Source organism: Populus euphratica, unplaced genomic scaffold (genome assembly GCF_000495115.2).
Source record: "Populus euphratica unplaced genomic scaffold, PopEup_1.0 scaffold117.1, whole genome shotgun sequence".
Taxonomy (NCBI): Eukaryota; Viridiplantae; Streptophyta; class Magnoliopsida; order Malpighiales; family Salicaceae; genus Populus; species Populus euphratica.
The window spans coordinates 417,679-432,434 of record NW_011500008.1 but is presented as its reverse complement, the minus strand read 5'-3'; the positions used below and the strand labels follow the sequence as shown (position 1 = coordinate 432,434).

Here is a 14,756-nt window from a genome sequence, read left to right as displayed (position 1 = left end):
ACATCATTTTGGTTTCTGCTAGCATCACTTAGGTTTTTTCTATTAGTTATCATCATAGCAGAACCTTTAGTATTTGGGACCTCAAGCATCACAGTTCTCCTTCCTTCTTCAGCTCTTATTATTGAAAATACCTCATTGAGTGAGGGCAGAGCTCTTATTACTGAAAATACCTCATTGAGTGAGGGCAGGGATTCCTTTCCAAGTATTTGGACTCGCATTTGATCAAATTCTATGTTGAGTCCTGCAAGAAATTCAAAGATCCTTTCTCTTTCTACATAATTCTTTAAAATCACAGCATCATCACTACACTGCATCTTAAAATCCTGATAATAGTCCAATTCCAACCAGAAACTTTTCATAGTATTGTAATATTCAATAACCATCATATTACCTTGTTTGGTCATTGAAAGCTTCATCTTAATCTCATAGATTAACGCAACATCCTTCACTTTAGAGTAGGTTTGTCTCACTGCATCCCATATGTTTTGCTGTAACCAGAAACATATAAGGCCCATAAATTTCTGGCATAATAGAGTTCCATAGCCATGACATAATCATGGAGTCTTCTTCATCCCAAAGTGTAAACTTTGGGTCTTCTGGACTAGGAGGATTGTCCATTAAATGATTAATCTTTCCCTTTCCTTTTAGAAAAGTTTTTACTATATGTGACCACTTTAGATAGTTTCTTCCATTCAGTCTATAGGATGACTGTAAACTTTGGAATTCCCCTGATATTTGAGTTTCTTTTGTAGTGTTTTCAGACATGTTTTTTCAGATCTGGACAGGTCTGCTAGAGCAAGTGACTAGAATTGTCAGGACATATGGGAATGGGAGAGGAGGAATCCTAGATTTAGACTCTGATGTAAAGAGAGATAGGCTAAAAATATAGTCTAGGTTTAGGCTCTGATACCATATGGAGAGTTGTTAAATTCTGACTTCTCTCTTTATTTCATAATGAATTGTTGAATATATACAGCATCTAAATATCTATATTAGGACAGCTATTAACTACACATAAATAGGTATTATTGCTAGGTTCTAATTTATAGGAAAGGATATCTGACTTTCTGTTTTTACTCCCAACAAATCAGCTTCAAATCTACCTTAATTACTTCAGAATCTTCAACAATAGGTGTTGGTTCTCCTTGAGCAGGATATGAAAAAATCAAGTATTTATTTTGTCAATAATTATACATCACAAATCAAAACTCACCAATTAATAAGAAAGGTGTTAAGATTGATTAAAATTACAATTATAACACATATTAATAGCAAACTTTCTTAAATTTAAACATCAAAGTCCATGTTAAGTTTATATTATTTACACTATTAATGTAACATTTTCACCTTAACAAAAATAAACTTAACTAAATATAATTAAGAAGAAAAACATAAATAAACAAGAAAAGAATATAGCTATGATATAAATTAACCAAGTATAATAAAGAAAATGATAAGTATAAACAAGAAATTAACAAGAATATAACATGAAATAAAACTTGCATATTATAAAAAATTCAAATAAAAAAACAAGAGCATGAATCTTGATATAAAAATCAAGATGTCTAAATATATGACAAATATTTTCTTTTATAGACTAAATTTAGAACTATTTATATTGTGGTTAACTATTGATTTGGTGATCGAACAAAACATCATTTATAACATTATAATATGAATAGATAATTTTCATGAAAGTTGTAGATAAATATCTCATCTTTCCAACCCAAAACTAACATATTTATTTAGGTATCTAAAACTCCAGATATAAGTTGAACATCAAACAGTGTTTAGGTTATGGGGCATATTCAAATTTTTATTTTATTGCTAAGATTTGAACTTAAAAACAATAGTATTTAGTCTTTGGATCTTCATGAATATTTTATTTCTACATATTAGCTTTTTGTTAAGTTAAATCACACCTGAATCCGTTCAGTTATAACCTAAAAATCATATAATGTTCTAATTTGAATAGAACCAACTCAATTAAGATTTCTTCTCTGATCTTTAAACTTTCTTTTGAGAATACATATGTAAATTCCCTAAACAGCTAAGCCATTTGAAATGGTTTCAACCTGCTCCTGTCAATATTAGTAACAACTCTATAAAGTTTCACCTAATGGTAAAAATACAGTTTAACTCATCAAATTTATTTTATATTTACTTGTAGAAATTATTAATTTTTAAAGTTATTAAAAATCTATATAATTATTAATTTTAAGATTTATAAAATTAATCAAAATATATATAAATTATCCAAACTTTCATATTAATCTGAAAAAAAAAAAAAAACACCTGCATCTATAATTGACCAAATAACATGGCACAGCCCAAAGGCTCGAAATCATCATTATTAATATTAAGGCATGAATAAGCTTTTTAACAGCTTTTTAACAGCCAACAGCTCTTTTCTTCTTCCCGCCAACAACAACCCTGCTAGCCTTCTCTCGCCGCACCAGCCCAGTAGCTAATCGAGGAGTGCTGCATTTAATGAGTATTACGAGTATAAGGGATCGTTATTTTGCTGTTCGTTTTGATTTTTATTTAATAAGTTACTCAAATTAAATTTTTATTTTTTAAATCAAAATTAAAATTAAATTAAAACTAGTTCAAACCAATCATTTTCAATACAGTTTGAATAATTAAAAATAATTAAAAAAATTAATATAATCCAGTTTTGTTTCATGTTAAAGCAAGTTGATGAAAACAAAGTGAAGATAAATTGATTAGTCTAAATGGTAAGAATTTCAACTATATACAAGTGTAAAATAATGATCCTAACTAATAAGATTTCCATCCACTCGTAGAAAAGGCAAAACAGCCTAAAAAATCCATGAAACCAAGACAGATAAAAGAAGCACAGGTTCCTTTTATGCAAAAACATGTGGAAAAAACACCTGTTTTAAGCAAAAGAAGATTTCTATTTCTTTATGTGTTATTTAAAAATAATAACGATGAAATATTCACCTGTCAAGACAAATATAGTATGGAAGAGTAAAAGATTGAGGATAGCACTGGTGTTGAAGATTTTGACAATAATTATTTTAAAGCTTGAGTTTTGATTGAAAAATTAAAGAAAATTAAAGAATTAAATCAGAAGAGAGGTGAGAGAGAAAGGGGAGCAACTTAAAAGATACTTAGGAGAGAAGGGACAGCTGACACCTGAGGGACTGTAAAGTTTAGGCCTAGGGTTTCCATTTACATTGAATTTAGATGCTGATTAAACCAATTCAATTCAATTCAATCGGTTTAAGATTTTAAAAACCGACCCTTTAATCCATTTATTAGGTTTTTTTAATTCATTTTTTTAATTTTTTATTTTTCCAGTTTAATCAATTTTTTTAATTTTTTTCACACACCGGCCATTACAGCAAAGGATGGGTTTGGCTACCAAGCGTGTTGATGCAAGCAATAATTTAAGAAGGCCAAGTAAAATTCTAATACATTCTCCTTTCTATCTATATAATCTGTGAAATAGAGCAATATCTAATGTATTAATATGAGAACCTTCTGATCGTCTACTCGGACAGGAGAGGGAATGGAAAAGGGCATTTGAGATTAACGGTAAAGATTTATCCATCCAGCTTTGGTTTTTTCTTCCGAAGAATGAAACTACCATCTCAGATGATTCTTTCTTCCTTTCCCGTTGGCCACACATTTACCTAAGCCACCATCTTTGAACAGCAGAAAGTGGAGTCTTCAAGAATGGGCAGTGGCGGTGGACAAGAGGATTGATGGTCCTTCCGATCTTAGCCCACACGCTCTGATGGTAACCAGCAGTCACAGGGGCATGATACATGAGCTTCAATAGCTGTTAAGAAAAAATTTGAAAAACAAGAAAGAAAGGCTTAGTTAGGTCATGCACCTAAAATACTCTAAAGATCACTGGGATGCCACCATTTCTTAGCTGAAAATGTTCCTAAGAATCTTTAGTGAAATTTTGTACCAAAAGGGATAACTCAATCTATTTTCTTAGCTGGAAGCAAGCGTATCTCACCCACCAAACACAACAGAGCAAATTTTAGTGTCCCGTGGAAACACTTTGAACCCCCCCTACCAATCACCATTTAAACATACATTGGAGCAGAACCTAAAAGTAGTAGCACGTTATTCATTTGACCAGCTCAAGACAACAAATTCATAGCATCAAATTCTCATAGTTTGCTTCAAGCATTTTGATTTTTGCAGGAACAATGCTTTTCAATCTGGCTCCAAATTCTTTGGCGGACTTGTTCAATTTCATAAGTTTTCACCTTCACAATCCCAGGAAATTTCCGTGAATTAAATAGGAGGAACACATTTGCCTAAGTGTATGCATAGATATTCTCTAATCTACTTTTTGCCTTCATTTCTTAAATTGCACCACTATAATAAGGTGCTTATACAAGCACTCCACTTCTGAAAAGATCAATTTTCATCAAAACTTTGATTCAGTTCAAATGCATGAGTGATTGTTTCCCTGCTTTCCCAACAGGAATGGGTCCACATGCATGTCCGTATTGATCAAACAAATATCTATTTGGATCCACCCCACCAAAAAAAAGAGGAAAAGGGGAATTTGTTTACATTTTCAACAATGAAATTAATTCATCACAATATTGCATGATCAGAAAGTAATTTACCTGCCAGTACATGAATGTTTGTATTATGTTGCGTTGCCAGCTGCATTCATCAAACCATGATTATTATTCCAAAAAGAAAAAAAGGTCAGATCAAAAGGAAGGGAATAGGTTTAACAACTTACGAGAACAAGGAGACAATTAACAGGAAGCCAAGCCCAATTTCAGTATGAGAGGACAGAATGCTGAGGTTAGTCGTGTTGGACTCCGCCCATACACAAGGGTCTTCAAGGTACTTCCTGTGAAACCAAACACAAACTTTTCAAGAAGAAAAGAAAAACGATGAATTACAAGATAGATGCCACAACTTCATAAGTTAAGAAACTAATATAAAGATGAAACAACAGTAACAACAAATCAACTCACAGTCAAATGCTAATCATTTGAAGGTCCATGACCACTTGACCAGTTTAAGGAATAACCATAGAAACTCATGCCAGTCAAACTACTGAAACTAAATATCCGTGCATTCATTGATGTGAAAACACAAATCTCTTCTACCTGTACAAGGTGGAACGGCTGAAGTTACGCCTCAAGAATTTGGCAACATGCTCCAGTGATCGGCACAAAATGGGAATTAAAGCAACTGTTAAAATGGTCAACATCAGTACTCAACATAAACACTGAGCTACAGAAATGGGCCAGTTAATGGAAAATTGGAATTCGAAAATTATTGACTAAAAAACGTAAAGCCAGAATAAGAAATTAGAAGCCAATTAATGCTCACCTTTGAGGAAAAGATGTGAAGTAACAAATGTAAGGCAGTAGATGAAGCAGATAAAATCTTTGGTTGCAATTATTGACTGCAAGTAAACTTGAATGCCCTGCAAGTTCCATGCTCTGGGTCTCTACAAAAGACACAAACCTGGTTAGTGAAGAATAACTGTAATAAAAGGAAGACGACACTGAAAAATATGACTTATAGGATAGAAAAACAAACTGAAAAGCATATGCATTTCAGGTTACCCCATATAATGTGTACAAGGAATACATAGACGAGCATGCAGTGCCCATAAACGACAGTCGATATGCCCTACTTGAAAGATTTTTAGGTGCAAGGGGAATGATTGCAAGCACAGCCACAACAAAAACCTGCAGGCAAGGACAGAAGCATATTATGAGAAATATATACTGAATTGAATGTACAATAAGGGTAGAAGATAGCCCAGATTACAAGGAGATACATCAAAACCTGTGGGTAAAAATCTTTAGTTCTCTACCACCGATTAACAGGTAGTTTATACCAGAAACTTAAAGCCCATCCTCAAGGAAAAAGAAGAAGAAGAAGAAGAAGAACATGTTACTCCCAACCCTTCTTTGGATAGAATACAAGAACCAGAACCCTCCCCTGTCCTCTTATCTCATTCTTACTTTCTGGAAGAACCTAACAAATCTTGCCACACTTGATTCAGGATTTCAGTGTTTTCTATGACAGTTTATAGACTAAAAAAATGAATAACATATTATTCCCAGAGATTCAAGGGAAACAAGGCTCAGAAATAAGCCAAAATTAAAATCAAGACATCCCAAATTTTTGCTAGAAATGTATTCAGGATAGCCACATGGAGCCCTTCAGAAGTCAAGGCTTTCTCATTATTTCCAATAAGACTACAGGAGACTTGATTCATATAAATTGGGTTTAATTAATTTTACAAGACAAGGGAACTGTTGAGTTTCCAGGTATGGGATGAATGTTTATCAGAGGCTTATAAATTGAATGTATTCATATTTTTTGGGGTTTTGACCAAAGTTCATACAGGCTGAAGAGTTAAGATTAATTGATAATTATAAAATGCATCCCTGTAAAGCTTCAATCCAAAATCAGGAATAGTTACCCGGTTTTAGAAAATTAGTGGCTCTAAGGTATGTGCAAAGCTGACAGGACCATGGCCACAATGCCTGAGGCTTGCAGATGGAAAACTCAGAAGTTTCTGTTCTTTTCTTAATTCTTTCAGGAAACCAACTCAATCTAGTTTTTTAGTCCATCAACCCTGAAATGTTACCCAGGAGATGGGAAGAGGCAAAAGGAGGGTGGGTGGAGAAGGAGGTAGCTAATCATTTACAATGAAGAGCTCCTACAGTCAGAACCAGCTTTTGGCGAATCTCAAATAAGTGAAATAATTCCATCAGATGAAAGCTGCTCCATAAAAATGTGTACAACCAAAATTGAGGTCCTGTCTGATCAAAACTTTACTAGTAATTCAAGGAGTTCAAGTAACTACCTAAACAAAGAACAAAACACGCGGTTCTTAGGAATTCAAAAGATGGATTTGGATATTTGTAAAGTTCAAGCAAGTAAAAGATGAATGGCTTATGCACAAATATTCAGCTGAATCTGTTCATCATCTAGTTTTACACACCTAACAGGCTAGAGAATTTCAGAAGGTTGTGAATGGAGCTGTGAGCTTTACTTGGGTAGTCAAGCTGATTAGCTGGAATTGGTGTATAATCAATACAGGAAAACTCATTATGGGCTGTTTCTCAAGTAAGTTTTTTTTGAACTTGCTGAAGGAGTAAAAAATAGATCACATTTCAGGGAGAATAATCCCCTCTCACCTCTAAGGATTTCTATATAATTGATATACTAGATAATCTCTGGTCAATTGCTGATCCTCTATCTTACATGTAGTGATCAAAGTATACAATATAACACCCAAAACAAAAGGCATAGAGTGCATATGAAGTTTTGTAATTTTCCATTCCTTGCAAATGAAGACAGCAAGCAATAAAAATGAAAAGACTGAAAATTATTGTCCATAAACAAATAGAAATATGTAACACATTTGACAAGATCTATCCTTCAAGTATTACACATGCAAGCATATGAGGGAAAAGAATACTCTACCCAAGCATTGACAGAAAATTGTATGGTTTGTCGATACAAGTGCACAGAGGTTGGATTTTGACCTGCAGTTGCTGATGGTCCAGATGCTCTAGCAGTTGACCCTACAGCATAACAAATTTGGTCCAAAGACTCAATCTTATAAAAGAAGCAAAATGACAGACCAATAACAAGATAGTGAACTTGACTTTTGTATATATGTACAAAAAAAAATTCATGTGGTTCTCTTCATTTCAATTAAATTAAAAAATGGAACAGACTTTCCAACCTGTGTTGCGTATTTGAGGTTGGCCATCTGAAAGGGTTGATGATGAAGAGGATGATGCAGATGGGTTTGTTGACTGAGACGAACCATTTGTAGACATCACCTCCACCACTAGATCAGGGTCCTGCCAATTAAACATGTACAACGATTATCAACTACAGCAAATTCATATGCAGCACCTCTTAAATATTACGTGAAAAGGCACAGCAAAACTCTAACTAGCAAAAACAGCAGAAATAGTAAACTAGAAGCACATCATCATTTGGCATTGCAGTGAGCTGCTTTGCACAGCTCCTACTTGGATAGTATCCAGGGATTATTAGTGCAAGGATCAGCAAGGAAAGTCCTGCTAATCAATGGTAGCAATGACAAGAGCAAAAGGAAGAGAAGAGAAGAAGAAGAATGAGAAGAAAGGGACAGAAGAAACTTAATTCATCATAGTTCTCTTGTTGTTATTCCCAGTAGAATTTTGTAAAATAAATTTGGTATTGGTATCTACCACTCCTGCTAATTAGGCCAACTGGTGGCAACAGTTATAATTGTCTACTAATAAAACAATGTGTACAAGGGAAATTAAAACAGACACAAAACACTGCGTTGCAAAGGTAAGCCAAACGCTGCGTTTCTTATGGCTTAAAAGCTGTGACGGCTACTTTTTTATAAAATAACGCACTCTTCTTCCTGACCATCTTCTTTCTTCAACAGGGTGCATAACAATTCTCCCACCATGAAATTACCCATGTCCTCAAGGAAAAATATGGGAAACCTCAGAGAGAGAACTCATCACAAAACTTTTAAGTGGTGTTGGCTGGATGCGAAGTCTTCCATAAGATCAGGATTTAAGTGGCCGCACAATTTTGATGCTTCACTATTTGTCCATCCAGTATTGCTTGAGCTTGTGGTGCTGGTTCATCATGCAACTCATCAGTTAAATCTCCATACACTTTCTTACAACCCACATGCTACTTTAATAGAGATATGGACTACTAGGTGGATTGGGGTTGTAGGAGGTAGGAATAACTTATAAGTCACAGTCCCAATACGGTCAATTACCTGATAGGGACCATAAAATTTAGGTAAAAGCTTATGTGATTTTCTTGCGACTACTAACTTCTGCTTGTATGGCTGCAATTTAAGGTAGACTCAATCACCTATAGCGAAAGCTCTTTCACCTCTTTTCTTATTGGCTTGTTGGATCATCCTTTATTGTGCCACGTTGAGATTAGGTTTTATAGAATTCAACATGTTTACCCTTTGTATAAGGAATGCATCCACAGCTTCAATATTAGAATCCTTTGGCAAGTAATGGATATGGATAGGAGGCTCATAACCATAGAGTATTTCGTATGGAATGGACTCAGTAGAAGCATAGTAATGGGTATTGTACTACCATTCAGCTAGATATAGTCATTTGGACCATTGACTAGGATTAGCCCTTGACATGCACCTCAGATAAGTCTCTAGACATATGTTGACTGCTTCTGTCTGGCTGTCAATCTAGGGATGATAGGCCGTAGAGAAATGCAATTCAACCCTTTGTTGGCCAAATAAATGCTTCCATAACTGATTTAGAAACACAGGGTCCCTGTCATTGACAATGGTAGCTGGAAACCCATGCAACTTATCCACATTATCCATGAAATCAGTGGCTACAGTCACAACAGAGAATGAGATGTGATAGGGCTATGAAATGAACATACTTGTTGAATCTATCCACCACCACATAGATGACACTTTTACCATTAGACTTAGGGAGGCCCTCAATAAAATTCATGCTTATATCATTGAAAGGGCCCGTGGAATAGGAAAAGGCTGTAGCAAGCCTAGACTAAGGACAATTTTTGTTTTGTTCCTCTAGCACACACTACACTCTCTTACATATTGCCTGACGTGTCTCTATTGCCTTTTCCAGTATAATAAACCCCAACTCTTTTAGCAGTAGCAATAACTCCAGAGTGACCCCCTATAGGTGAATCATGGTACATAGCAATAAGCTTCTTTTGCAACTCAGGATCATTACCAGCTATTTTTTTCCTTCCTGTTTAGATGACCATTCACACATTACAGTGAGGGTTTGAGTTGGGATCCTGTAGCATATCATGAATAATCCTTTGTGTAGTGTTGTCCTTTCCTCAGGATGCCTTAATCAGATTCGTTAGTATGGTAGAGACCAATGACACTACCATAGTAAACAGTTCTCCCTCAGGATTTCTAGATAAAGTATCAGTTGTAGTGTTATCCTTACCCTTTTTGTATTCAATCTCAAAGTCCAAGCTTAATAGCTTAGGGAACCATAAGTGATGCAAGGGAAAGGTGATTTTCTGCTCCATCAAATAATTCAAAATACCATGATTTGTTCGAACCTTGAAATGTCTGCCTAAAAGGTAGTGTCCACTTAGAAACTGCATGATGTATGGCCATCATTTCCTTTTCATAGGTGGATAGAGCTTGTTGTCTTGGACTTAGAGATTTGTTAATGAAGGTTAGTGGGAGCCCCTCATATATCAACATTGCCCCAATGCCACTCCCTGAAGCATATGTTTCTATAACAAACATCTTGTTCAGGTCAGGTAAAGCCAAAACTGGAGGTTGAGTCGTTAACTGTTTCAGCTTCTCAAAGGCTTCCGTTGCCTCTGTGTTCCACAAGAAGGCATCCTTTCTTAGCAATTGTGTCAATGGTTTACAAATCAATTCATAGCCCTTGACAAATTTCCTGTAGTAACCTATAAAATAAAGAAACCCACGCAATTGTTTGATTCAAGGTTCAAACCAACCAGTCACAATTGTTTAGATCAACAATGAAAACATCTACCACAAAGCTTACCCCCTACATCTTTTACTTGAAGTCCTTACACATTGCAGTGCAACTCATAGTACTACCATTGGCTACCTCAACTGTTAAATGCTTAATTGATAACAAGTCACATTGTAACTTCCTTGCTGATTCAATGTTTAAAAAAGTTATGAATACTACCTGAGCCAATCAGAATGAACACTTAATGTTTGTCCCTTCTGCCAGTGACCCTTAGCGTATGGAACCCCATTGTTCTTTCCAATGCATTGATGGAAATGAGTGGAGTAATGGTATCTGGTTTATTTTCTTCCACCTCATCATCAGCATCTTCATCACCTTCTTCATCTTCCACTATGCATAATGAATATAGTTTATTGTTCTTGCATCTATGACCAGGTATAAACCTATCATCACACTAAAAGCATGTTCTTGCATCTATGACCAGGTATAAACCTATCATCACACTAAAAGCATGTTCTTGCATCTATGACCAGGTATAAACCTATCATCACACTAAAAGCATGTTCTTGCATCTATGACCAGGTATAAACCTATCATCACACCAAAAGCATAGGCCCTTGGCTCTTTTATCTTCTAATTCCTTGGTTCCTAGTCATTTGGTAGGTTTGGAATTTGGGTTGTAGGTGTAATTTGAGTAGGTAGTAACCCAGCTTGGAGCTATTTTAAGGCAGGGTTGTTTGGTGGGTTTAGGTTCTCCAAAGGGTTCTGGAATGATTGGTTTTGTTTGGGTGGTCTGTAGGGTGGTTTGAGTGTAGTGTCTGATTTGTGTGGGGTGTGATGTTCTAAGGATAGAGTTCTGTTTTGTAGATGAACAGGTTGTAGGTCTGTTTTAGTGTTTTTGGCTCAAACATTTTAACTATATTCTTTATCTCCACCTCTAGCCCTCCAATGAAGAAGACAATGGCTCATTTCACGTTCATCTCAGCTCTGTTACACAAGACATCAAAATCTTATATGTAGGTTTCACGATTTCTAGTCTGCCTCAGGTCCATCAGCTCTTCCAATGGGTCCTTCTGACCCCCAAAACTTGGCACATAAAGCCTCCACATACTCTTCCCATGGTATACCCTGACCTCCCGAACTCCTGATATAATTTTGATGGCAATACAAGGCTTTACCATTTAGATGGTAAGAAGCCAACTTCAGCATCTTCCATATCAAAATATTGATTACATTTGTACAACCATTCATGTACATCCTCTCCATCAAAGGGATGGAAATCTTGTTTTGGCTTGTGCAATCTGTAGCAGTGCTGCCTTTCTTCACACGACTTGCAAGTTTTGGTTGCAGAATCTTCTGTGTAAGGGTTCAGCTTCTCCCTAGTAGAGCTGGTTTCACCAACAGTCCATTGTAGAGTCTGCAATATAGATATTTGTTGATAGGATAGACCACTAATGAGGTCCTTCAGTTCATCCAATCAAACTTCATGGTTGGATGTAGTATTCTCTAGTTTTTTATTGTAAGAATTCAATATCTTCACCATGTGTTCATATTTTTGGGCTTGATCTATGTCAGATTCGAGAGAATCCTCCAGTCATTTCAAGTCTTGAAATCGAGTGTCAAGAGCCATTCCACTGATGTGAAGACAATGAGCTTTGATACCACTTGCGTGAGCTAGATTTCCACAGCTCCTACTTAGATAGCATCCAGGGATTATTAGTGCAGAGATCAGCAAGGAAAGTCCTGCTAATCAATGGTAGCAATGACAGAAGCAAAAAAAAACAGAAGAAGAAAGGGAGAGAAGAAGAAACTTAATTCATCATAATTCTCTTTTTGTTATTCCCAGCAGAATTTATGTTCCATATAGGGTAATGTGCTTCCTAACAGTATAGCTCCTGCTAATTTTTTATTAACTAACCCACTCTTCTTCCTGACTATCTTCTTTCTTCAACAGGGTGCATAGCAGGCATGTATACGCAATTAGTCAGTAATACGAACATACTACAAAATCTTAAAAGTAACATTGCAAATGTCATCAAATGACATAGCAATACTCTATCCATCGTATCACAAAATCTCATTTGTAAAAAAATGTGAATTATTCAATCAAACCAACACATCCTAAGATTCTCAAGAATTAAAAGCCAAAATTTCAAACAGAGCAACAAAAGATAACCAAACCCATTAACAATTTCAACCAAAATCCAAACTTTGATATTTGGCTTATACGCATAACCAAGAATCAAGAAACCGGTACTACCAATAACAGAACCAAACCTGATAAGTAAATTAAACAAAATGAAAAGGTTGGATTAATTCACAATACTGAATACATGCAATATTAATAAGATTATAGTGGTAGAAAATCAAGTAAACAAGATTCCAATCCCAAAAAAAACAAAAAAAAAAAAAGACCCATTTGAAACCCACTATTCCACATCCCAAGAATCAAGAGCTAAAACCAATAAAAGTGAGAAGGAAAAGAAAAGAGAGAGATTGTACGGACGATATAGCGTTGGTAGAACTTGCGCTTGAAGTGATCTAGAACATCAGAGCGAGAAGACAAGTGAGGAGGGATGAGAATATTGGACAAGTAATCAGTCCATCTAGGGTCGTTGTCGTAATCATAAGCAGCAGCCGCTATTCTCTTAAGCTTCTGTGAATCTTCTGTTTCTTGTCCCATTGTAGCTGATCTTTTGCTAGAAGTATATGGAAGCGTAAAAATAGTACAATTGTCTACGCTTCAAGTTTTATAGAATGTTTGGTGACTGTAATCGTGCTTGTATTTGTTTTTGGAAATATTTTTTATATAAAAATATATTAAAAAAATATTTTTTATTTTAAAAAAATTATTTTTGATATTAATATATTAAAAATATATTAATTTGAAATAAAAAAATTTAAATTATTTTAAAAATACTTTTAAAATATAAAAACAAACATGATTTTAATCTCATACTTTATTTACTTTTTTTATTATTATTATAAGTAATATTTTTTTATATATAAGCATTTTATGTATGATTTTTAAATTTGACTCAATGTTTACATCACAGCTTTTGATTAAATTATTATATCATTCTTGCTTAACTTTTAATTTTTTATATTTTAAAAAATAAAATAATATTATTTTTATTAAAAAATTTAATGGATTATATCTGGATTTTTAATTAGATTTTACCAAATTAATTTAAATTTTTTAACCAGGTTAATTGAGTTTTTATCTTTTTTTATTTTTTTAAATTAATTCATTTTTAATCTTGGATTATTTGGATTTGAGCTAGCCAATTTTAAAAATATTTAATTATATAAATAATTTTAATAAAGTGATTATCATTGTGTTAAAATGACTATTAATATGTCAATTGAATGATTAACACAATAATTAATTTATCAATACAAATTTATTTATATAATTCATCCATCCAACTACGTGTACAATACATGTATTTTTACATGAAGCTAAAGAGTGTTTGTTTTTTTAGTTATTTATATTTTTAAAACAAATCACAAAAAATGTATATTTGATAAAATATGAAATATTGTTTATTATTTGTGGACCTAGTTAATTTTGTGTAAAAAATACAGGTGAATTAAAAATAACTTTAAGTTGCTTCATGAGAAGTGCAGAATGAATTATAATATACTCTATACTGTTTATTTTATAAAAGTGAACAATATAAAGTGAAATTTACTTACACAATTCACATGAATAGTAAATAACATCTTTACTATTCATGATCAGATTAGATATGGTTCAAACCTAAATGTTTTGGATTGGATTTAACCTGGTAAAAGATTCTAGTTTTTTTATTTTTAATTATGTTTTATTAAAAAAACTAGTGTTTAATATTATTCAATGAAATTATATAAATTAGAAGGAGATTGCATGATGGCATAGTATGTGTAAAATTTAATCATAATCTCAATTTTGTTCTTAATGATATTTTATTTGATTTTATTGTGCACTTAAGAAATCATGAAAACTGTAATTTTTGTCAGATAAATTTTGTATATCATAGAATTATAAATAGTTTAATAGAACAATAAAAAAAATATTTTATATAAAATATTATTTATTTTAAGATGTAATAGTAGTAGTTAAATATATAATATTTAAATTAAAAACCGTTAATATTAATATATATATATATATATATATATCTTTTTAGTTATTTTATAACCTCAATTTGAAAAATATTATTAACCAAACACAGTAAATTACTTTTTGTTTCACCTTAATTTCAATCATAATTTTAATCAAATATATATAAA

The 14,756-nt window shown here is 33.5% G+C and overlaps 2 protein-coding genes and 1 long non-coding RNA gene across 3 annotated transcripts in view; 1 reads left to right on the top strand and 2 right to left on the bottom strand.

The window, feature by feature from the left end:
* LOC105141310 (uncharacterized) overlaps nt 1–612 on the bottom strand; it is a 3,590-nt gene extending 2,978 nt beyond the window's left edge. Inside the window, exons 1-2 of the mRNA XM_011048491.1 lie at nt 171–612; nt 3–131 (exon numbers count right to left, since the gene is read on the bottom strand). Coding sequence (XP_011046793.1) covers nt 3–131; nt 171–515 — 474 coding nt within the window. The 5' untranslated portion in view covers nt 516–612. The remainder of the gene's footprint in view (nt 1–2; nt 132–170) is intronic.
* Nucleotides 613–3,401: 2,789 nt separating this feature from the next.
* On the bottom strand, nt 3,402–13,226 carry LOC105141295 (transmembrane protein 33 homolog). Its single transcript, XM_011048479.1, has 9 exons — nt 12,988–13,226; nt 7,730–7,850; nt 7,465–7,565; nt 5,586–5,711; nt 5,347–5,467; nt 5,121–5,205; nt 4,745–4,858; nt 4,623–4,662; nt 3,402–3,811 (listed from the first exon to the last, which is right to left on the bottom strand). Exons 1-9 carry the CDS (start codon nt 13,162–13,164, stop codon nt 3,659–3,661), a joined length of 1,038 nt encoding a protein of 345 aa, XP_011046781.1. The 5' UTR covers nt 13,165–13,226; the 3' UTR covers nt 3,402–3,658.
* Nucleotides 7,857–12,759, top strand: LOC105141294 (uncharacterized). Its single transcript, XR_845336.1, has 2 exons — nt 7,857–10,916; nt 10,966–12,759. It is a non-coding gene; the product is annotated as an uncharacterized LOC105141294 (long non-coding RNA).
* Nucleotides 13,227–14,756: the final 1,530 nt, after the last annotated feature.

What these genes read in the sequence shown, in the direction of transcription:
- LOC105141295 (XM_011048479.1), bottom strand. Translation starts at nt 13,164, where the DNA reads ATGGGACAAGAAACAGAAGATTCACAGAAGCTTAAGAGAATAGCGGCT. An exon ending in AATTTTCTGTCAATGCTTGG is followed by an intron (nt 5,712 to 7,464) that starts GTAGAGTATTCT and finishes CCTTGCCTGCAG; the next exon opens with GTTTTTGTTGTGGCTGTGCT. An exon ending in TTAATTGTCTCCTTGTTCTC is followed by an intron (nt 4,663 to 4,744) that starts GTAAGTTGTTAA and finishes TGATGAATGCAG; the next exon opens with CTGGCAACGCAACATAATAC.